The sequence below is a fragment of the Leopardus geoffroyi genome, chromosome D2 (genome assembly GCF_018350155.1).
Source record: "Leopardus geoffroyi isolate Oge1 chromosome D2, O.geoffroyi_Oge1_pat1.0, whole genome shotgun sequence".
Taxonomy (NCBI): Eukaryota; Metazoa; Chordata; class Mammalia; order Carnivora; family Felidae; genus Leopardus; species Leopardus geoffroyi.
Window position 1 is genome coordinate 25,249,505 of NC_059334.1, and position 24,734 is coordinate 25,274,238.

Below are 24,734 nucleotides of genomic sequence, written 5' to 3' on the forward strand. Positions count from 1 at the left end.
AAGTGAGACAAAGTGTGAGCAGGGGAGGGGCAGAGAGAGACGGAGAGGGGCAGAGAGAGAAAGAGACACAGAATCTGAAACAGGCTCCAGGCTCTGAGCAAGCGGTCAGCACAGAGCCTGATGCAGGGCTCGAACCCACAAACTGTGAGATCATGACCTGAGCTGGAGTCAGATGCTCAACCGACTGAGCCACCAGGTGCCCTGAGTAGTTAATACATATGGAGAGTTGTGGCAATGATACTTTCCCTCAGCTAGGCCTCTCAAAGTGCTCACTGATGACAAACCAAAGAATACAATGGATCATTTGGTCAAAGCCATGTTTCGATAGATGCCCTGGATTTGCAAGGGCTTCTTATCTGCCTGGTTTTCGAGGCGTGGTCCTCAGAGAGTACCATCAGCATCACCTGGGAACTTGTTAGAAATGCAAAATTTCAGGTCCCCCCTTGGACCCACTGAATCAGACATTCTAGGGGTGGGGTCTAGCAATCTGTGTTTGATTAAGCCCTTGAGGAAATTCTGATGTATTTTTAAAGCACAAGAACCACTAATTAGAGCTTGGGTTTATTTTAAGGGCTACCTGTAGTCTGTTGGAAGTGAAGTCATCAACGAAAAGTTTTTAGGACCTCTAAGGACTAAATGAGTTGTAAATGGTAATACATCTCAAATCCAAGTTAATATGGTGAACGGTTTTTTTTCCTTTTAATTTTCTCTCAAAACCACGTTATCGTCACTTGTGAGTCATGGACAGCACCCTTTCAACAGAGTACAAATATCATGCTGTCATTATCACACCACATAAGGAAAAGAAGACAGAAATTGTTGTGCTTATAGCTGGCGATTCTATGCCAAAATCTGCCGCGGAGCTGTCCTAGAGCACTCAGCGAGCTAGCGGCGAAGCTCGGAATAGAATCTGCCAGTCTAGGTTATCCATGCGTTTCAGTGTACCGGAGTGGGGTATCTTTTATACTCTAGAAATCTACGATGAAATTTGCTCTCTAGAATCTAAGTGATATTTCTACCTAGCTCAAAAGAGAGCATGTTTTTCTATGTACTTATGTGTACAGTCATAATTGGAGTTATATTCCAACCTAAGTAAACTTTCTGAAGTGGCCAGAGAAGACACATACAGAATGAGGCTAAAATTGACACGTTTGTACAAAGAGCACAATATATATAAATTGTGGAAAGTCATAACTTTGTTTTCATCTGTACTTGTGTGAAAATATGTTGTATATGAGAACATATTTTCAAGCTGTCAGGACTTACAAATATTTAAATGTATTATCCTAAACATGGGAGACAGCAATGAAAAACAGAAAGCTCTGTCCTCAAGAACCTTCTATTCCAGTGGGGATTAAAAGACAATAAACAAATTAAGTAAATTATGAATAATATTAGAAGGTGATGATCAAAATGGAGGAAAATAAAGCAGGGGAGATGACAGGGAACTGGGAGACACAATTTGCAGTTTAAAACTAGGGTGAGTGGGATGCGTGGGTGGCTCAGTTGGTTAAGCGGCTGACTTCAGCCCAGGTCATTTTCTCGAGGTCTCTGGGTTCGTGCCCCGTGTTGGCTCTTTGCTGGCAGTTCAGAGTCTACAGCCTGGAGCCTACTTCAGATTCTGTGTCTCCCTCTCTCTCTCTGCCCCTCCCCTGTTTGCTCTCTGTCTCTGTCTCTCTCAAGTAATAAACATTTTTTAAAAATTAAAAAAAAACCAACTAGGGTGAGGAAGGTGACATTTGAGCAAATAAAGCCTGTAAAGAATGTTAAGAAGGAAGTCTTACAACAGATTTCTGAAAAAAGAATTCCAGGCCAAAGGATTAGCAAGTACAAAGGCCCTGGGGTACAAACACGTATGGTGTATGTGAAAACCGTAGCAATGGCAGGCAGGGTGGTCAGAGAGAAGTAAGGAGGAGAGAAGTAGGGGAGGAAGGCAGTGAAATTGTGTATGTGTGTGTGTGCACGTGTGTGTATACATGAGAGCATGGACAGGATACAAATAAAGATCATTTATGGCCTGGGGAAGCTTTGAGTGGAGTGTTATATGAACAAAACTTTTTAACAGTATCACTCTGCCTAGTATTTTGAGAAAACATGGTTTTTTCCCCCAAAAAGCAGCAGCAGAGAGACATGTACATGGCATAGAATCTCTGTGGTAACACTGGTTACCTTTGAAGGAGAGGAGCTGGGGGCAAAGGTGAGAAAAAGACTGAATTTTTACTGTGAACCCTTTGTACTGTTTGAATTCTTAAAAATCATATAAATGTATTACACTTCAACATAAAAATTATTTGAAAATAGTCCTTTCAACAGATAATAGAACTGATATGTCCATATGCAAACAAAAAACAAAAAACAAAAAACCTCGGTCCAATACTTTGCACTATGTACAAAAATTAACTAAAAACTAGTTACAGACCTAAATTTAAGACTAACAACAATAAAGCTTATAGAATAAAACATATAAGAACATATTTGTGATCTTGGGCTACACAAAAATTTTGGAATTACAACAATAATAAAAGTATGATACATAAAAGAAAAAAACTGATCACCTGAACTTCATCAAAATTAAAACACTTCTCTTTAGAAGACACCATTAAGGGGGTGCCTGGGTGGATCAGTAGGTTAAGCATCTGACTTCAGCCTAGGTCATGATCTCGCCATTACTGAGTTCGAGCCCTGAGTCGAACTCGGTTGCTTACAGCTCAGAGCCTAGAGCCTGTTTCAGATTCTGTGTCTCCCTCTCTCTCTCTGCCCCTTCCCCACTCACACTCTCTCTCTCTGCCCCTTCCCCACTCACACTCTCTCTCTCTCAAAAATAAACATTAAAAAATTTTTAAAAAAAGAAAAAAAAAAACCCAACTGCGAAAATGTACAAAATATTTGAACACACATTTACCAAAATGGACATAAAGATGATAGCAAATAAGCACATGAAAAGATGCTAAACATACCTGGTTATTAAGAAAATGTAAATTAAAAGTACGAGATACCAATGCACATGTATTCAAATGCTTGCAAACAAAACTGGCAATAAGTACTGACTTATCACTGTCCCCAGATGGAAACCACCCAAATATTCTTTAATTGGTAAGTGGATTAAAAAAAAAAAAAAACCATTATATTTATACACAGAACTACCCAGCAATCAAAAGAAACCAAATACTGATACACACAACATGGATAAATATCAAATGTATTACATGTTGAGTAAGAAAAGTCAGATTCTAAGGGCGACATATCATAGGACATTCTAATCCAGAAAGAACTATAGGAGGAAACAAGTGGTTGCTGGAATGTCAGGTTGGAAAAGTTGACTAATAAGGGGCAGGAGGGAATTTTTAGGAGTCATGGAAGTGTTCACTATTTTGTTGTGTTGTTACCTCACTATATAGTTCTCAAAACTTATAGAATGCACATATATAAAATTATACCTTGATTTAAAAAACTACACTGTCCAGTTTTATTAACTTGAAGAAAGTAGATACTAGATAAAGTTAAATATGTAAGGATTTTCAGGGGAACTTGTTTCATATTATCAAAGAATTCTTTCTATTTACAAAAAGATTCACTGCACTATTCTCTTAAAAAGACTGCTTCATTGAGGATATTTTACTTTTTTGTTACTAATTAGCTCTTTTCTGATAAGAGACTAGAAGGCAAAAAAAAAAAAAAAAAAAAAAAAGGGTATGTGGGGTGAATCCCATTTAAACTTTAACCATAGGGGCACCTGGGTGGCTCAGTCGGTTGAGTGACTCTTGGTTTCCGCTCAGGTCATGATCTCACGGCTAGTGGGTTCGAGCTTGGGATTCTCTCCCTCTCTCTCTCTGCTCCTCCCCTACTCACACTCTCTCTCTCAAAACAAATAAATGAATAAAAAACTTAAGAAAAATTAATGAAAAAATAAAGCTGAATCAAAAATGAAACAACTCTGATCACTGACCATGGGACAATAAAACAATTTAATATAAATAATGTATTAATTTAATCAACACATTTAATATATTTTTTCCTCCAGTAAGTTATTGTAGTGAAACAGGTGTATTATTATGTTTGTGTTTTACTATCATAAATGCCATTTGATATTTAAGAATGATAAATCTAACCCTGAGCTTGACATATTAATAAAAACTAAGTAAGTAACTATTATCATTTATGGAGTATTTGTGGTATTATATAACAATGTCACAACACTACACAGGCAGTTATTGCATATATATGGTTATACAAAATGTGGAAAATTTTCCATGTCTTATGTAAAAGTACACATATGAGATATATATAATATCTCAATAACCAGGTGGTGGGAAAGGTGGCAAACCCACTCTGGGGGCAAACTAGCTTTTTGGGTTCTTGGGTTTCCCCTACACACTTTGTTACTGTGAAGGCTAAGCTGGTCCACAGTAGCTCCAGTCTATTGGAATCCACTGTGTGCTTTTAATACAATCCTCCAAGCCCACTATGCCATTTTGCCAAGTGCCACATAGTCCAGCCACAGAAGCAAAGATAAGGTGTTTTAGTTTCTAAATTTTGTGGATCAGTAGCTATGAAAATTACATAGTTTCTTTGGAAACATTATCACTGTGTTAGCAACCTGACAAGGGGGGAGTTACACAAAAGCCTGAATTTTTGAACGGTCTAGTCAATACTTCATTCTGCTCAATTTGGTGCCTTAGAAAATGTGTGATCTCCTAAGTCTTATTAATAACTTAAGTGTTAAGTCTCACTACCAGGAACCGAATATATAGTATCTCATTTTCCCCTTAAAAAGACTTAAAAATTAGATTTACATCCACTAAACCAGAAACAATACAAAAATGGAAATCTGGCTCATGTTAAAATAATTTCAGTTCTCAAACCATTTAACTACGTCAGATCTCTTCAAGCACGGGAAAGCTATCTTGGTAATTTCTTAAGGAAAACAAACCGGTGTGGGTCATTCTCTTACTTACCAGAACAATTCCTTTTTCAAAATTGGTTCTTTCAGTAAATAGACTGTTAGAAATAAGTTTGTACACACCTGATGAAGTGCTCCTGCTGGTAAGACAATGGCATCACCGAGGAACTGAATGAGAGTGCAAGTTCTGACTCCATATTCCTCAAGCAGTCTTTGGCGGAGCTTTCTGTTCACATACCAGCTTTGGTCACGTATTGGATCATGTTCTGGTAGAACTTCAAGGCCTTGTTCTTTTGAAATCTGCAATATGGATTAAAATTAAAATTAAAATATATACCTCAGTTTTAAGTAAGGGAAATGATAAATCCCGTTCAGTTAAATTTCAATTTTCTTTACAATAACCATCTCTTGTTCTAATAATCTTTTTTTAAAATTTTTTTTTTTTAACGTTTATTTATTTTTGAGACAGAGAGAGACACAGCATGAACGGGGTAGGGGCAGAGAGAGAGGGAAACACAGAATCAGAAGCAGGCTCCAGGCTCTGAGCCATCAGCCCAGAGCCTGACGCGGGGCTCGAACTCACGGACCGCGAGATCGTGACCTGAGCTGAAGTCGGACACTTAACCGACTGAGCCACCCAGGCGCCCCTCTTGTTCTAATAATCTTAACCATCTTTTGTTCTTAAAATCTTATGGAATGTGTGCACTTAAGGTAATAATATTCTACGACAATTTGAAAAGCCAAAGGACATTACAACAATATTGCACCAAGAGGTTGTTAGTAAAGCGAATCATACTACCACCTTTAAAAAAAAAAAAAATGTGTTTATTTTGAGAAAGACAGAGAGTGAGTGAGTGTGGGGGAGGGGCAGAGAAAGAGAAAGGGAGAGAATCCCAAGCAGGCTCCACAGGGTCAGCACAGAACCCTGAGGGGTTTGGGGTTTGATCTCCCAAACCATGAGATCATGACCTGAGCACAAATCAAGTGTCAAGACTCAGATGCTTAACTGGCCGAACCACCCAAGTACCCCTATACTATCACCTTCTCAGCTCCTCCTTGCCCCATGAAGATTCTATCCATTTGGTTTCTTTACTGTTATTTCAAGAGTACAGCACAGAGATTAGAGAAAGCTCACTTTAGTAGCTTTTTTTCCAAGAGCCAAACCATCCATATGTATGGACTTCTTAAACACTTCCTGATCCTGATCTTTTTAGAAAGGTAAGTACAGGGGCGCCTGGGTGTCTCAGTCAGTTAAGCATCTGACTTCGGCTCAGGTCATGATCTCATGGCTCGTGGGTTCCAGCCCACGTCAGGCTCTGTGCTGATGGCTCAGAGCCTGGAGCCTGCTTTGGATTCTGTGTCTCCCTCTCTCTCTGCCCCTCCCCACTCATGCTTTGTCTGTGTCTCTCAAAAATAAATAAAAAACATTAAAAAAATATATATGTACAAAGGTAAATACCTTTATATTACTAAACTTTTAATCTTTGAAAAACCAATTTCAAGGGACACTTTTACTAAAATAAAGATCCTACCTTCTTTAGATGTTTCTATGACATATTAGTTTTTCTATCCTGTACTTTTTACTACTTTTCACCAAGAGAAACATCTGACTCATCAACAGATTAGTTCTTTACTACAAAGGAGATAGGGGAGCACTAGCAACTGAGAAGAAGTTTGCCATTCAAATATCTCAACGTGAAATGGGCTTTAAAAGGAGTAAGAGAAAGGAGTTTCTGACTTTCAACAGCAACAAGATATCCTGTCCTCTTTCAAAGCAAAAATTATTTAATGATCTTATGTTGCTGAATGATAAATGAAGTTACGTTAAAAATTTCTAGGGGCGCCTGGGTGGCTCAGTTGGTTAAGTGTTCGACTCTGGATTTCAGTTCAGGTCATGATCTCACAGTTCAGGAGTTCAAGCCCTGCACTGGGCTTTGTGCTGACAGCGTGGAACCTGCTTGGGATTCTCTCTCTCAAAATAAATAAATAAGTAAACACTAAAAAAAAAAAAAAAAAAATTAACAAGTCCTTGGGGCACCTGAGGGGCTCAGTCGGTTAAGTGACTAGTTCTTGATTTTGGCTCATGTCATGATCTCACAGTTTGTGAGATCGAGTCCCGTGTTGGGCTCCGCACTGACAGCAGGGAGCCTGCTTGGGATTCCCCCTCCCCCACTCACACTCATGCTCTCTCTCTCCTCTTTAAAAATAAATAAACTTAAAAAAAACTACTAAGTCCTTGATCAAGGTGAAGAAGTAAATTATTCGTAACCTAAATTATACCTTTTGAAGAAATTCCCTTATCTTGTCAATGTCTTTCCCTGCATAAATATGCCACAGAGCACCAGGTATCTCACTTGAGTCCTTCAATCGTTTTCTTAAAACATCATCCAAATCTTCTTCCTCAAATTTCTTGAGTACTCCTGAAACATAGGAGAATATTTTCAAATTAGTCAATAAAGAGCACCAGGGAGCCAAGTGTCCCAGAACTGACCTATGAGAGCAGCACAGTGCCTGACTAGATAGGACTCTTAAGAGAGGAGGTACACACACAGTTATACTGTTACAAAACAGAAAACACTGACCCTAAGGAGGGGGAGAGTAACAGTAACTTTCCCAGATCATTTGTTTTCTGAAAACCAAAGAACAAGGATAAAACACTCAGGGGCTTCTAACTCAAACTTCACCAACTTTCTTCCTGTCCTAAGGGGGTGGTCCTAACAATGATTTGTACTCATATAGCATTTCATAACTGACTGAAGACTTTCATGACCACTGCTAACTACTTAGTAAGGTAGGCAAGGATCATAATCTCTATTTTAGGCTTGAGCAAATAGGTTCGGTTGGGGGGGGGGGGGGCTTGTTCATTACCATGACATGACTACTAAATGGCCAAGCAAAATGTCTTAGAATTCCTGGGAGATCTCATATGTACATATCTGTAATTAAATGCAAATGCTTCATGTGCTGTGGTTTTGAGGCAACATCAGGCCATTCTTCTAAAATGATGACAAACTAAAAACTGAACATCTATATGCACGTACAGAAAAAGGAACAGCTAACTGGCTATCTCTGAGTGAAGCATAGTATACTTTTACAAATTCCTGATTTAACTACAGTGAACATTTAAAAGAAATGTTCTTTTGAGAGAAAAAGAAATTTATTGCTTGCTACAAAGAACATCTCAGATATTTCCTAGTTTGTAACAGTACATTCTTTTTTATGCTTAAAAACTGGTTGCAAGGATTTCTTTACTTAGACATGAATGTACCAGGCACTGTCCTAGAATTTTGGGACAATAGAGTTAAAGAAAGACCCAGTCAAGACCTCACAGAGTAAAAGAAGGGATTAATAAATGTAGGCGAATAAACAAGAACACTACACTGAGGTCAATGCAATCAGGAGTATAAAAGGTACACAAAACTGGTTCAGTTCTCAAATGTTTTATATTAACAAAATTATAAATTGGCAACCTCAGAATGATTTCTCAATTTTTTCCCATTAAACTTCACTGTTCTATGAATTAAAAAAAAAAGGAGGAGGGGGATTATTGGGGTAGAGAAAGCTTATCTTTTTTAATAAAGGCCTCTAGGGGGAGACAACTATATGAAGGAATATGCCCAGGAGGAGGTAGGAGGCAGGAGAGCCATTACAGGTGGAGGAAAAAGCATATGCTTTCAGCAGGTCAGTATTTCTTGATGTGTTTTAAGCATTAACCCTAAACATTCCTTTTTAAAAAAACACTCCTTTTTTTGGGGATCATCTATAAAGAGTGGCAAAAGCTTCAGATAAAGACAGCCAAAGGATTAAAATGGATGTTTTCTCAAAAGACCAAATACTATGCTACAAATGAGGGATTGAAGTTGTGCAAGAATAAAGATAAATAACAGTCTCAGCATTTAAGGACATGAAAGACTAGTTAAAGAGAAATGCAGGTATAACCTCTGTATTGGAAAATAAATGCTAGAGGGGTTGATTTGAATGAAGTACAATGAGGTACAAAAAGAGTTAATTAACTACGTAGCATCAGAGGCTTTAAAAAGAACAGTAATCTGAACCATAAGTCACACGTTTCTGTATTAGAGCTAAGACTATAACCCAAGTATGCCCAACTCAAATCCTGGAGGGGGTGGCGGGGGGGCTCAGGGGCAAAAAGTTTTTATCTACTATAATCAAGGGTCAATCTAAGAAGCTAAATAAGAGTGTAAAAAGGATTTTCTAGTTTTGGGGGAATTTAGGTTGTGTTTTATGGAAGCTGTCAAATACACAGAAAAACAGAGTGAATACTACAAATGAACCCCCATGTTTTCAGCACCTAGTCACTAAGTTTAGATACATCCTTGGCTCCAGATACAGAACTGGTGAAGTATGTGGTAGGTGGGTAATGTGTAGAATTTCACATGAAGTAAATGCAAACTAGGAAAGATAAAAAATAAATAAATAAAATTCTCGGACCCTAGAAAAGCCTGTGATTCCATAAGGTGTTAAGAACTAGGGGACTAGTACTATAGAAGCCAAAGGCAGCATTTGAAGAAGACGCAGTGATTAACAGTGCCATTTATTACAGAGGGTAAGCATCAAGACCAGAAAGAAACCACTAGAACCACTTAAACTGTGAATGTTGTGAGGGCCGCAGCAATAGTAATTTCAGTAGGGCAGCAGGTATAAGGCCAACCCGCACTGAGCTGAAATGTGAATGGCAGTTGACAGGGACAGCAAAGAATCTGTTATGAGGGCAGGAGCGATAGGATGGCAGTGAGGAAGACAAGATTTGAAGGACGTTTCCTTTTGATAAAGAAGAAATAGTCTAGAGTGTACTCCTACTCCAAAGAAAATAAACCAGTCAAGAGGGAAAGTACAAAGAAGAGGACAGCAGGTGGAACAAGGTTTCAGAAAGAAATCCAGAGGATGGAACCTAAAACCTATACACTGGGTAGAGAGCTTATTTCTACTTAGGAGAAAAGATTCCTTCCCTGATAGTAGAGAGGAAAAAATGATGAATGCTTGAGGCACAAACCACATCTTATTCATCTTCAGACACCCAGTGCCCAGTTTCTAATATCCAATAAATGTTTATAAGTGAGCCTAATGGTTTATTTTCACAAACAGAACATTTAAAGATAGCAAAGGTCAAATAATAACACTCATTTTTAAAACTAAAATTCCTATTATATCAAAAAAAGACAGGCAAATCAACCACTCTTAAAGTAATAAAGATCAGAATATCTCTCTATCTACTGCAATTCTTTTTGCAATCTTTGCTGTTTACTGAGAGGCTGACATTCTGGACAATAAGTCCTAGTGTGTGTGGTTATTTAACTGTCATCCCAAAGACCACTATTCAAGTTTCTTTACCTGCTTTTGAAAGAATGCCATTTCCTTTTGCTATGCCAACATAGACTAGAATGTTTACAACATCAGAGACTTCAACATGGAGATTTGTTGTTCCTATGTCATGATCTTTAGCAGCAGCTACACCTGTGTATAAAAAAAAAAACTTTTACTTGACCGAACACATATCCTAAATATTCTCCCCAAAATTGGCTCTATGAGGAACATTTGTTAATTGTAATTTGAGCTATAGTCTCCTTGTTTCAAAACCTGCTTCCCAAAAGCCACAATGCAAGAAATTCCCATAAAATCAAATTAATAGAAAATGTAAATATTTTGCAAGGAATTCATAAGTACTTAACTATATTGGCTATTAATTTCCAATATACTATTTGATAGGAAAAAAAGATTTCAATGGATTACTAGAAAACAGATTTAGTAGTACCTAAAAATAATCTGACAATTATCTTTGGACAGAAGTTAAAATTTCATATAATTCCAAATTCATGGAAATGTAAATATATACCTACCATAGGCACTGCACAACCTGGGTCCTAGATCAGGGCGCACAAAAAATCCTGGCAAATGAGAGGCCAAGTTGAATTTTCCTTCTGGATTACAATATTCTGGCAATGGCAGGCTTTTTAAAAGATCTTCATATCTGAAGAATAATAACACTGACTTGAACACAGATTTACATTCTTTTCTTAAAATTTCTAATGTTTACATTTTTTGAGAGAGATAGACAGAGTGCAAATAGGAGAGGGGCAGAGAGAGGGAGACACAGAATCTGAAGCAGCCTCCAGGCTCTGAGCTATCAGCACAGAGCACAATGCAGGGCTCAACATGGGGCTCAACCTCACAAACCGTGAGATCATAACTTGAGCAAAGTTGACAAACTAACTGAGCAACCCAGGTGCCCCTACAGATTTACATTCTTCAGTGCTTTCATAATTTTCAAGTTGTTCAAAAGTTAATACAACCTTTCTCTAAGGACTTGGACAGGTACACTTTCCTTGACCTCATTCAGTTAAAATTTTTTTTAAACATCTGAGAAAGAGGGCACCCCTGACCTCATTCAGTTTAAATGAATGCGTAACACAAGGGTAAGCAAGCATCAAACAAAAGTGACAATGACTAAAATTGCAGTTCTGCTTCTCTAGTCTTAGAAAATTAAAAGCATGAATGGGTGCCTGGGTGTCTCAATAAGTTAAGTGTCAGACTCTTGATTTCAGCTCAGGTCATGATCTTGTGGTTTGTGGGATCAGGCCCTGCATGGTGTTCTGCACTGACAGCATGAGCCTACTTGGGATTCTCTCTCTCCCTCTCTCTCTACCCCTCTCCCGCTCTTGCTCGGTCTCTCAAAATAGACACGTAGATAGATAGATGGATAGGCAGACAGATAAATACGTACATACATAAAGCACCGACAGAATGGAGGTCCCAAAAAGAATTCCATGTCCTTTGACATTAGCATTCTTTCCTTTACTTCCTAACATAAAGACTTTATCCTGCTGAGGCTACAGAGATTGGGTTTTGCTTTTAATTGGCAAAGAAAATGCCTACAGGTCAAATATACAGTTCCTTATCCTACTTCTGGGGATAATCTCAGCTCAATTTCAAAAACCCAGGTGTTAAAAAAAACAAGTTTTAAAATCTATACCTTGCTGGCATCATAGTCTTGAAGTCTTCTCCTGAAGGGCAATCTTTCAATTTTAAAACAACTGTTTCTCCACTTTTCATTTTTTGCCGTTCTATAAAGAATGCAATTTATTACTAAAAGATAATCTCTGCCTTTTCATTGTTATTAATGTTTGGAGAGGAAGGAAGAGATGTAAAATGAATGATTCAATTGTACAGTAGGTATTTAATGAATGCTTGCTCATTGCCTTTAATTTCTTATGTACTTATATAGTTTTAGGAATTTCATTCCTTAAGTATATAGGTACTTATAATAGTGCAAAAATATTCTTTAAAAATTTTTACAATTGTTACTGAAATCAGTTTTACATTTTTACTTTTAATTTCTAAGTGTTTTACATACATAACTCTCAAAGGTTTATGGGGTTGCCAAAAGTACTCGCCATATAAGGAAACATGGTATGAATAACTTATGTATGGTCAAAGGAAATTAGGGGTGGAGCCAGGAATAAGACTCAGTCTCTTCTTTCTAAGTATTTGTTTCTTTTTTTATTAGCCAAAGTAATATAGAAGTTTCAAAGATTAAAAATCTGTTAAGTCATATTTGCAATTTATCATTATTGGAGGAGTATGTTTCAGAAAACAGTAAAACAAACAAAAAACAACATACTTGAAACTTCTTCAAAACCATCCCAGAATTCCTTAACATTGGCATTTGAAATAATGCTGTCTTTGCAGTTCAAGAGATCAGCTTGGTGGTCTCCAAAATCAAGACTAATTGACTCCGCCTTCCACAAGCTAATGTTCATTTTCTTATGCACACCAGAAACCACTGCAGGCTTATAAATAGATAGATCAATAAATAAGTTAAAAGGTATATAAGGACACTCAAAATTTGATTTTATATGCACATACAACAAATGGATAACAGCTTAAGTTTCAGGACTAATGACAAACTGTGAGAATAAAAGAGACTATTAAAAATAGTCCCTGACCTGGAAAGATGTTTACAATATACTGTCAAAGAGAAAAGATAACGGGAGAATGCCATATAAAGTACACTGCCATTTTTGAAAATTAAAATGTGTAGTAATTTTTAGGAAAGAAGTCCAAAAAGCTATACTAAAAATTTTTGTTCTGGGCAGTATAAATATGGATTTTTGGTTGCTTTATCTATAGACTAATTTTTGAAGATAGAACACATTTGTATGTATCTAACATACATAATAAGATTTTACAATAAAATACATACAGTCATTGAGATTAAAACATAATTTGTATCACTTAAAACACACAGGAGGTTCTTTACCTCCACAAGGATCATGATAAATAAAACATTAAATAACCAGGCATAACATTAAATTTCAAGCTTAATGGCTGATTCCTTAAAAGTAAGTCTCCTTTGAAATCATATGAATTTGAATTCCCTCGAGGCTATTTAATCCTAAAACTAACAACTGAAGATTTATAGCTTCTAAGACTCCAATGCTGATGTAAAAAACAAAACAAAAAACAAACACACAAAAAACAAAACAAAAACCTTTAAGATAGTCTGATGTACTGTTCTTAAGGTGGTTTTTTTTTTTTAATTCCTTTATTATAAAAGAAGCAAAAATCTGGGATATGGAGAACAAAGAAAGTTGTGATTTGAGAATCTCTTGTAAAATATAATATATAGTAAGTAATCTTAAACTTCATTAAGACAATTAAAATTTGGGGAACCATAGAGCATAATACAACAAAAACCATCCTTGAGTCTAGTTAACTACTTGGGTGACTATTCCATTAAACCTCCTTTCAAGGGAGTAATGATACACATCCAACATTTAAAAATAGGTTCAGTTAGGGGCGCCTAGATAGGTCAGTAGGTTGAATAACTGACTCTTGGTTTCGGCTCAGGTCATGATCTCACGGTTCATGAGATCGAGCCCCACACCGGGCTCCACACATTGACAGCATGGAGCCTGCTAGATATTCTCTCCCCCTCCCTCTGCCCCTCCTCTCCTCACACGTACATGCACAAAACACTCTCTGTCTCTCTCAAATAAGTGAACTTAAAAAAAAATCCTATCAGCTATTAGATAATTAACTATTATTGGCAATTTATGTATTAATTCCCAGCCCCTATTATGGCTATCCAGTAATACTCCTAACCAGCCCAATGCCACTCTTTCTAATGGTAACCATATTGTTAAAAAAAAAAAAAAATGACAAAGGCAAATTAACTAGTGTATTAGAATCTTCTGAAGCAGATTCCTAGGGTACGTACCATCATCATCACCTTCCTGAAATAATGGAAACCTACCTAATTTGACTCCTTGTCTCTAGTCTTATTTTCCTCTAATTCAACTTCCAATCTGCTTTGCTGTCAGTTAATTTTAAAATGTCAATCTGATTACTTTGATTCCTCAAATAAAACCAACAGCTACAGAATAAAATTCAAACTCCTTAGTGTGATTAAGGCCCTTCATAATCATAACTCTAATTACCATTTCCTCACCATTATCCCACAGAACTCTTATCTGTGTTCCAGGCAAACAAAACTACTTAACAGTTTCCCAAGCACCTGATGCTTTTGATTATTTCCAGTATCTTGTTCACATCCAGAAAATTTTCACTTAACCCCTGAGACATTAATTCAGACTACCCCTTTGGAATTAGTACTCTAGCCTAGTCATTCCCTCTTTTGGTTTTTTTAGAGTACCTTAAAATGGTCCTTAGCATATTTAATGTATTTATTAAAATATTTCCGTTGACTGTTCAAGCACACAGAAAATCAAAAGGTCTAAATTATGACCCACCAATGGCATCAGGGCTTCAAGGAGAGCCAACCAGAAAAAAAAGAAAGAAAGGAGGGGGAACTAAATATTGTGTATGTGCAATGAATGGGTATGATATTTTCTGGGGAGAAAGGAAACAAGCTTTCTTCACAATGTGAAAAGGTTTAGTGACTTAAAAAGATTAAGAACCTTTGCACTAAAATAGTTTGCTCATCTACTTATTTTTATATAACTTACTCATTTTATATATCTTTAATGGCCAGCAAAAAGACCAGGTTTTATTAGGTGCTCAATAACTACCTGCTCAATGAAGAAAGTAAAATAAAATAGCAAAGAATGTTTTCCAGAAAGCAAGAAAAAACAACATGACAATAGTAAGTCATGCAAATTCTCAATTTTGTTCACAATTTTTGTTCGCATTAATGTAATAAACTGCCATCTGACATGAGTGCCAAACATTCTATCAAAACTTTGGTCAAAGGGAAAATCATTTTTATTTGAACAGAATAAAATAATGGCGTTTGTCATTCAAGATCTGATGAACTAACACATCAATAAATGCTCTACGGATAAACATTAAAGGCAAAAACATCTACACTTTTCATTAGTCCAAGGAAAGTGCTTCTAGTATTAACACTTTAATAATAGATACGTATCTGTTAACTGGACCAAAGTACAAATGTAAAAAAAGGCACTGCCAAATTTGGTAAATATATGGCTTTATTAAAAATCTGTTGACTGATAGCTAAAAAAATGAAACATCAAACAACCCGTGCTTCCCTGTTAATTCATATAAATTTGACCAAAGAATATAAATTCAGAACCAGTAATTCTGGTAATCTTTTTGTTTTCGAGATCTGACTTCCAAATCCAGTAAGTACTATCTTTCCCCTTTCTTCTTATCCAACCAGTTTCAGTTTCACTAATCAGCTTAAAATACTCACTTGTCCATGTTTCCAACACTCTCTGAAAAGCTTCCAATTATTAATATTTTTATAATCCTGAAGCCACAGAATATGCTTCTCGCAGATCCAAGAATGTGGCACGTCATTGTACAACATACTGTTTTCCTCCGTGGACGAATTTCTGCACTCTTTAGGCTCTTCTTTCAGCTCTGGTTTTACATTTATCTTAGAGGCTTTATTTGGTGGAATTTTGTTTTCAACAACTGAAGCAATTATGTCATCAAGAATGTTTGGCATACTTCTTCCACTTTTACCACTCTATTAGGGGAAAAGTTGTATTTTGAGAGGAAACATATATACATTTTTAAACTTTCACTAACAACCAACATTAACATTTTATCTGCCTTCAAGAATATCTAATCATGTCAGCAAATATGGATCTGTAGTCCCTACGCTGTTCCTAACAGGTATGAACCAGAAGTCTGGTGGTCTTCCATGAGAGAATCTGCCAGGTCTGCAAAAACTGCAACTGTGGCCTTTTACATTATTTTAGGACTAGGACAGACAAGATAGATAGGTGGAATTTCCCATATATTTTAAAGATCACTAAAAATTTGTGCCTACCTATGCAATTACTGGTTTTTATTTTCTTCTGGTGGATAATTAGAACAAAAATGGATTACTAAATATTTTAAGTAACAAAACATTAACTTCCATGTGGTTTATTTCCCCTACTAGATAGATACATGGTTTTCAAATTCTGAAGGAGTTATCTTAGGGCTCTTCTGGCATGAAATGCCCCTCCCTCAACCTTTTTCACATGGGAAAAAACCTAAAATCTCCAGCTTTTAAGCTACAAGATTTATAATGCAATTGGGAATATGTCTGGTAATTGGTGTATTTTATTTCATTTGCATCTATTTATTGTGTAGTTCACAGCCAAATCCCCAATTCATCTAAATTTAAGGTCCATATGAAAACCAAAAATCTGGCATCTCACTCACTGGGGTTCCCATCGAATACACTGGGGCAAAGGCAATGCCAGCATCTGTAGAACCCACACGGAGCTTGCCAGCTGTTGTGGTCAGTAAATCTCGTAAGGTTGAGCCTTGTTCATTATTCTGGGACACAGGAGGTGATGTTCTGCTATTTGGAGAATCAGGATTGTCGTGTTCTCTCTCTTCTTTAATTTGATTTTCAAGGGCAAATTCTTTGTTTTCTGAAATACAACATTTACAAAATTCAAATAAAACTAATCATGCTGCTAAAGTACAGACAAAACTGGGACCCTACATTTGATAGTGAGAGATAAAAAGTGTAGCACTAGTGATTTATTCACCTGAACACACACCAGAGGATGGGTTAGATCCTTCAAAATGGAGTCAAACAGTTTGAATATGAAAAGGCCTTCCTCAATATCTTAGACATGTAGCTGAGTTTGCACCTGTCACAAATGAAAAATGCTATAGCTAAAACAGGGAGAAAGTATAGTTTAAGTTACAAATCTACTGCCCTGGTGGCTTTAATGATATGCTCATCCACAAATGATTCTAACTACTTTTGATACAATCACAGGGAGGTGAGTTCCTAACAATAGAAAACAAATGTTTTACTGTATCCAAGCCATACATAATGCAAGCAAAACACAAATGTAAACTGTTCTAAGTGAATATTATAATGTATCATAGTACATTGTTGGTTATATTATAGTCATCTATTATATACTTAGATAACTTCATTTACCTTTTTTTTCCTCTCTGGACTTTTGCTCTGCAAGATCTGCTAACCAGTGCAGTGGTGACTGGGATTCTGGAGGAGTTAACTTGCTGTCTGTGCTTACGTCACTCCCTGGGCTGCTGTTGCCATTACTTTCAGACTTCTGAGGGTTATTCTGCTGCTGAGACTCAGGCATGCACAGAGAAATTTTATTACTGTGATTAAGAACATTCTGTAAAACCTATAAGGGTAGAACAATTAAACTTTAAAAATACTACCTCTTCAATTATTGAGAGTTAAAAGTAGTAACATTTATACAGTAACATAAAAAACATAATTTACAAAACACAAGTCCTAAACTGATTTCAAATAGCAAAGATGATTAATTTAACTATGCATTTCATTTGAATAATTAGAAAGTTTTACTTACTTGAGATACACCATTCACTGCAGGAAAATTTCCAACCTGTATATTCTGTTTGTTAGTACAATGACAATGGGATTTAATACCATATTTTTCTCTAAGAGTGTGCATCGCATCTAGAAGATCTGTCAAAACTACAAAATATATAAGAGTGGTTAATAAAAAGATAGTTAAGACAATAAAATTTTTTCCAGTCTTTTCTTGTGCAGGTTTTTTTATGTCCTTTCACTTTGCTTCCCATTTTTTCCTTCAATTCTTCCATCTCTTTCAGGTTTGATTATTCAACCAAATTCATGTTCTCTATTCTTTTCTCTCACCTCTATTCTTGAAAACTCAGTATGCTCAAAAAAAAAAAAAAAAAAAGGAAAATAACCTTTCATCATAAATCTAGTAAGCTTTTCTGCCACACTCTAGTTTCCCCCTCCACAATGGTTCCTCTGACTTTCTTCATCACTGGGTCTGGGCTGGCCTCATTAGGTTTATTACACACCAGCTTCTAAGAACTGAACAAAAACAATTCAAGATTAGATAAACCTTACCTCTCCATTCTATTATATTTCTACGCACTCCTAAATAATCTAGACCAAGAAAGAGCTGTTACACTACTAAGTAAATAATGTACATTTATACTTACCAGAACCGGGTATAATTTGAGTTGGCATTAAATGTTTGTGATCATGAGGCTGTCCCTTCACACACTTCATCCAAGCATACAGTTCTTTATCTGTATGATTATAACATACATACTTTTATATCCATCATGGTTTTATAATTATAAAATTGATAACATATATAAAGAGCTTAGCAATTATATAAAATACCAATAGCAGGCCTCAAATTGGTTTGGTTGGTTTTTAAAAGACTAAGTTCCACCAGTCCGAGAATTTTATAAAAACAAGATACAAAACTGATATAATATTATTTATCCTTTTCTGAAATTACCATTCTTTATTGTCATTAACGTATTAGTTACCTCTATCTTCCTTGTCTAAAATATAAGCTGTTAGAAAGCATTTACAAGTTATTGTGTAGGTTCTGGAGGGGAAAGTTGGAAAGTTTTTAAAGAAAACCAGTTTTAGACTGGATTTGAATTTTATTTAGTCTGAAACTTCATCAAACAATAGTTCTGGATTTTTTATGCTGACTTTAATGAGCTTTATGATATATATTGAAGCTCACAGAGCCACATCATAAGTAACTGTGTATGTCATCAAATTTATAGAAAAAGATTTCCTTGAGATCAAGGTATTGCATATTATGCTAATTACTGTTATATAAAGCTATAACCTAGCCAATAGGAGTTTATCACAATATTTGACAGAGAAATAGAAATATATAGATAACAATATATAACTGAAGGCATAGAGGTTAAAAAAAAGATACAATGACTATACTTTTAAAATTAACAGGACTGTGAATATCAATAGCAATGCAACTACTAAGGTTTATTATACATACCCTATCTTATTCCAAAAATGATACATGCTCATATACATGCAAACAGTATGGAAAAATACGATGAATTAATTTCTTTACTTGGGCAAAGGGAAAACAAAAGTAATATGGAAACAGGAAAAAAGAATATAAAATGCATGTGATGAAGTTTTATAACAGTAGAGCTAATTTTTAAACTAAAAATATCCAAATACATTTGTATAGTTTTGAAGATAGGTAACTGCCCAGACTGCATTCCTTATTATAGCCTCACATCTTACTTATATTTATGTATCTTTTGCATGTCACAGAAACACCCAGCTGTGATGTTTGGAAATGTGTCCCCACTCTAGGGGTCTTTTTGTTTATGTGTTGGGTGTCTAAGAAAAAGGCTCTAGTAATCTTATTAGTGGAAAAGATACTGATAGCTAAATCATGGTTTATCAAGTTAAGTATTCTGAAAGAGTTTGTTGGATATGAAAATGACATATATCATTTTTAGACATTAAACAGTTTTTTATCACTAAACATGACTTTACTTCTAATACTTTCACAATTCAAATCCTCTCATTTCATGGAGACTTTATCCCAAACAAATAACTAAAAATTTCAGGTTACCAATATGAGGTAGCTACTTCTAAAACTGCCTTGGATAAGCTTTTTCTAAAAACACTTTTATCATGAGAAAACGTGAATTTAGTTACTTCTTTTTTAAATTTTATATTATCTTTAACTGTATCAACATGTAGAACACTGTTTTAGTGACATTTCATCTAAAATAATAGCTTCAAAGACTACTGTTAAATATAATAAAGACTTCTTCATTCTCTAAGAACTACGGGACAAATTGATACTAGTGGAAGCATATTCTTGAACATTTTGATCTGAACTTTATGGACCAATTACTCAGGAAAATCAGTTCACACGAGTTAAATATTCAATTGTGACTTATGTGCATGACCGTGTAATTAACAGGTCTTAGAATAGGCTTCAGGCTCCTACACACTGGAGTCTGAAGGGAGCAAAGCCTATCCTAAATTGGGCTACATTAAAAAACTACCTGCTGAAAGGAGTGGGTGGATCTACTAATCAGGATAAAAAGATGTAGATGCAGTTTTTATTCTAGGAAATCTGGACATTAATAAATTTACCAAACTTCTTTAATGTATTGGGGGGGGGGAACCTCACACACATATCATTTCCAGATGAATGATCCTAAAGAAAATGAACATTATAAAAATTTCAATTTACAGAAAGTTATAAACCAACCTCTAGAACTCTTCCTTTCCTTTGCCTTGTAGCAATCTAAGCAGACCACAAATCCACATTTCTGGCAGACCCAATGAATGTTAAACAATGTTGCTTCACATGCATCACACATTTCCCGGACTCCTCTCACTGCTCTTTTCCAGGCGATTTTGGCTGAAACACAGAGAAATAAAAATTTAAAGGCAAGTATGCTCCTTTCCACACAATTTTCGCTGAAATACACAAACACAAAAATTTTATGGCAAACCAAGAACTCTGAAGGATATAATTAAAGATCAACAGATTTCTTGAATCAGTAATTCTCTTCAGAAGACTCACATCTAATGGAGTTTCTCAATCTTAGCACTTTTACGATTTTTGACTGAATAATTCTCTGTTATGAGGGACTATTCTGTGCAATGTAGGAAGTTCAGCAGCATCTATGACCTCCACACATTAGATGTTGGTGCTCTACCATCCACTCCCGACCTTTCAGTCATGCAACCAAAAATGTCTCCAGTCATTACCAAACATCCCTTGGGGGACAAACCACTGATTTAGGAGAAAGGAAGATTTAAAGTAACTCATATATTAGGTGCTTTACATATGTAAATATAATTACTTTCTAAACAAAGCTATGAGGTAGTTACTCCCATCTTACAGTCATACAGTTAAAAGCAGGGAATAAAGTTGAGATTCAAATATAAATCTATCTGATTCTAAAACCTGTGATGAACCACAGCAGATTAAAAATAAATGGTATGGACTGTGTCTTATGCTGGCAAATGCTGAAATTTCCCCATTCCACATCTGAAGTATCCTTACCATGCTAACTTATGTCATAATGGCAGAAACAGCATAGTGCTATTGTGACTTCATGAATTGTTAATACATTAAGTTGGAAAAGATGTTGATTTAAGTACACATAGGTGCCTTTGTACATAAAAAAAGTGTTATCAAATTAAAATGTCAGTAACACTAGATAAAATAAGGGACTGCTCCTATTAAATATACTTCAAAGAGAAATTCTTAAAATCAAATTTGTACAGTTGTATATTCTAAGTATTTAACTTCCTTACCATCCTTTTTCACCCAGGACAAAGCTGTTTTTTCAGATGTTACTAACTGACAGAACTTATCACCTATTATATCCAAGATGTATTTTGAAGTTTCTACGTCTAGTTCATCATCTTCATAATTTTCATGTGTCCATAAGCTCATAGCTTCATCGTCATATTGGTCAGGAGAAGAGAAACCATCTATTCTAACCACTCCATTTTTACTAAATGACAATCTGAAATATTAAAACATAAAAGGATTAGACACCAGTCCAGTTTTTTTTTTTTTAATGTTTACTTATTTATTTTGAGAAAGAGACTGCGAGTACAGGAGAGGCAGAGAGAGGATCCCAAGCAGGCTCTGAGCTGTCACCACAGATTGAGTCACCCAGGCACCCCAAGACACCAGTCCAGTTTTATAAAGTTGTATTTTTATAATTTACACTTTTGTATTATAAACATGTAAATTACATTTGTTAAAAAAAAAAACAAAACAAGAAAATAGGGTAGTCCTTCATATACACACACACTTTTCATTATTAATTAAATTTAACAAACTTAAATGACTCCCATAGTGTTACACAAATGGCAATGATAAGCAGCACCAATTTTAGGTTATTTCAAGAAATAATATTTTTCCTATCAGTTATACTTAACTATTTATTTCAGTCAAATGAAAATTGTGTCTGAGTGTGTAATGACAAGAGTTAAAATGTTGGCCAAATGTTGCCTAGAGCAATACTTTTATTTTATACATAATCTAAATCAAGAACCTCTAATATTGAAAATGCCCTAAATCACCTTAAGACTTTCACTGGGAGGATTTAAAAAATACCAAGTATAGGGGCGCCTGGGTGGCGCAGTCGGTTAAGCGTCCGACTTCAGCCAGGTCACGATCTCGCGGTCTGTGAGTTCGAGCCCCGCGTCGGGCTCTGGGCTGATGGCTCAGAGCCTGGAGCCTGTTTCTGATTCTGTGTCTCCCTCTCTCTCTGCCCCTCCCCCGTTCATGCTCTGTCTCACTCTGTCCCAAAAATAAATAAACGTTGAAAAAAAAAAAAATTAAAAAAAAAAAAAAAATACCAAGTATATATATACATAGTTTTCATTAATTAAAATGACACTTTATTTATTTATGATTTAGAGGAAAGGATGAAACTCTCAAAAGTTTATTAGGAACCCAACTAAGTATACTTAGTTCCTCTCAGCTTGCCATCCAATTTACTTAACTACTCAATTCAGAAAAGTTTAGAGTAAATGGAAAGCAAAATTGCCATTTTCTTCCGGGCTGGTAGTTATTCTTCAGTATCATAGTACTTACTCTATTTACTCTCAACTGGGGGATATCAGAAATTCATTACAATTCATTCTCTATTTTTCAAATGGACAACACCAACAACATTCCTTTTCCCAGGCCCTTTTCTCATCCTTTTATTACCTAAACCTTTCTTTTTTTTTTTTAAACCAAATTTTCCCTTCATTATAATCCATCATCCTTTTTTGAACCAGATTTCTCCCTTTGTTATAATCTATTATCTTATTTCAGCTTTGTGTTATTATCTCTACCTGAAAATTTCTTTCCTTCAAATCTACTTTCCTTCTGTTTTCTTTTTCTTTTTTACTGCAATTCCATGTGCCCTACTTTCTACAACTATTCTTTAAAGTTGTTGATCCTTTGGGGATTGTTGTCGGTCCATTGGGGATTGTTGGCTGGAAAAACCATGAAGTAAAAGTAAGAAACAGAACTTGGTTCTGTTCCTAACAATACATGTTCTTGGGGTCTCCACTGGGCCACCAGCAGAGGTGTATTTGCCAGAGCAAAGTGTTTCCTAACTTCTTAGGAAGTTGATGATTAGGAAAATATTTGCAGCTTATATTCATACACATTCATATGTGCCTGGTACGACTAAGGACCTTTTGTACTTTATCTCATTTAATCATGAAATCTCTCTGAAGTAGGTACCACTATAATTAGCATTATGCATATGAGACAGGATGAGCTATATAATCCTACTATAGTTAATAAAGTCATATAGGAAGCAAGAGAAAGAGCTGAATCTCAGGAATGACTGATTCTACCTGTGAAACGTGATATGGTAGTATGATATGGTACTGACAAACCCTTTTTCTAATTTTATAACTCATATTTTTATAGCTACATGTTTAACAAAACATGTGGGTAGTCCATGTAATGCAATGACTTTGGTTTGATACCTAGATTGTTTGCCTAGATTTATAGACGATTTGTGATTGCTAACTAATATAAATGGTCAAAGTATATAACCATTTAAAAATTCCTTAAACCAAACAAATTGCTGCTTCCTATCATTTTCTAGAAAATACTATTTTCTCATTAAGGAAAAATAAATATCTCAGAAGAGAAAGGCCATATGAACACAAGTAACAAGAGAATATGAATTTAGTCACATGGTTAGATATTATTAATCACAAAAAAGTTTAATACTCTTTTCTGATGTTTCAGAAACAAACTCAAAAGACTCACTCCCACCTCTAAAAGAGACCCTCAGAATGGCAGTATAATTTCCAATATCCAATAGACATATTTTCCCCAATTACATATTTCTACTCACCGTCTAAAGTAGTAAAATCTACAAAACACCGGGGAGTGGGTTGGTTCTTCTCCTTTTTTACTCCGAATAAGTCTACATTCTCGGCACTTTTGCAAATTAGGCCCTATCTCACAGCAGGAGTCATCCTGTAAAAAGGATTCCCCAGTTTGCTTCAGCTTCTTGACTTTACGCCAATCTTTTAATACCGAACGAGGGATGCCAGCTGTAAAACCAGTAGGAAATTATTAGCAAGATTACAACTTTTTAAAAAAGTACACTCCTTGAGATAAAGTTCAAGACAAGCATACAACTGTCACAACATATTAAGACTGTAAAAAAGAAGCAGACATTATACTTCTAGGTCCTCATTAATAACTAAAAGTCCACAGCAGCATTTCTATTTACTTACTATTCTATTAATCAAATGAATTCTTATGTCAGTATACTGGAAATGCAGAGCTGAGTAAATCTTCCAGCTGACTGAAATCTTTATATATTAAATATTTATATTTGTACAATAGCAAACACAGGAATCATTCATTTCTATGTGAATCTATAGCTAAAAATATAGCCCTTCTACACAGGGATTTGGTATACACAGGAGAAAGTTATTTCAAGATCAAGATATTTCAGGAAGAATCTGAAGACCAAAAGTTAGTACTTTCAGAAACTACAGACTAATTCCAACATACTTATATTGTTTTGAAATATTTAATATGATTCTCCAAGGTAA

General features: G+C 35.6%; 1 protein-coding gene across 5 annotated transcripts in view; it reads right to left on the reverse strand.

The window, feature by feature from the left end:
- The window catches only part of JMJD1C (jumonji domain containing 1C), a 258,892-nt gene that overhangs the window by 4,473 nt on the left and 229,685 nt on the right, over positions 1 to 24,734 (reverse strand). For 4 of the 5 annotated variants that reach the window (XM_045437549.1, XM_045437550.1, XM_045437548.1 and 1 more), the window contains 14 exons: positions 24,023 to 24,224; positions 21,456 to 21,670; positions 20,398 to 20,550; positions 18,329 to 18,418; positions 17,701 to 17,828; positions 17,298 to 17,511; positions 16,559 to 16,773; positions 15,594 to 15,872; positions 12,540 to 12,708; positions 11,892 to 11,982; positions 10,759 to 10,889; positions 10,253 to 10,375; positions 7,181 to 7,320; positions 5,024 to 5,200 (listed from right to left, as the gene is read on the reverse strand). In XM_045437549.1, coding sequence (XP_045293505.1) covers positions 5,024 to 5,200; positions 7,181 to 7,320; positions 10,253 to 10,375; positions 10,759 to 10,889; positions 11,892 to 11,982; positions 12,540 to 12,708; positions 15,594 to 15,872; positions 16,559 to 16,773; positions 17,298 to 17,511; positions 17,701 to 17,828; positions 18,329 to 18,418; positions 20,398 to 20,550; positions 21,456 to 21,670; positions 24,023 to 24,224 — 2,327 coding nt within the window. Of the gene's footprint in view, positions 1 to 5,023; positions 5,201 to 7,180; positions 7,321 to 10,252; positions 10,376 to 10,758; positions 10,890 to 11,891; positions 11,983 to 12,539; positions 12,709 to 15,593; positions 15,873 to 16,558; positions 16,774 to 16,893; positions 16,999 to 17,297; positions 17,512 to 17,700; positions 17,829 to 18,328; positions 18,419 to 20,397; positions 20,551 to 21,455; positions 21,671 to 24,022; positions 24,225 to 24,734 lie in introns of those variants that run through there. The other variant, XM_045437552.1, reaches the window with a different exon arrangement.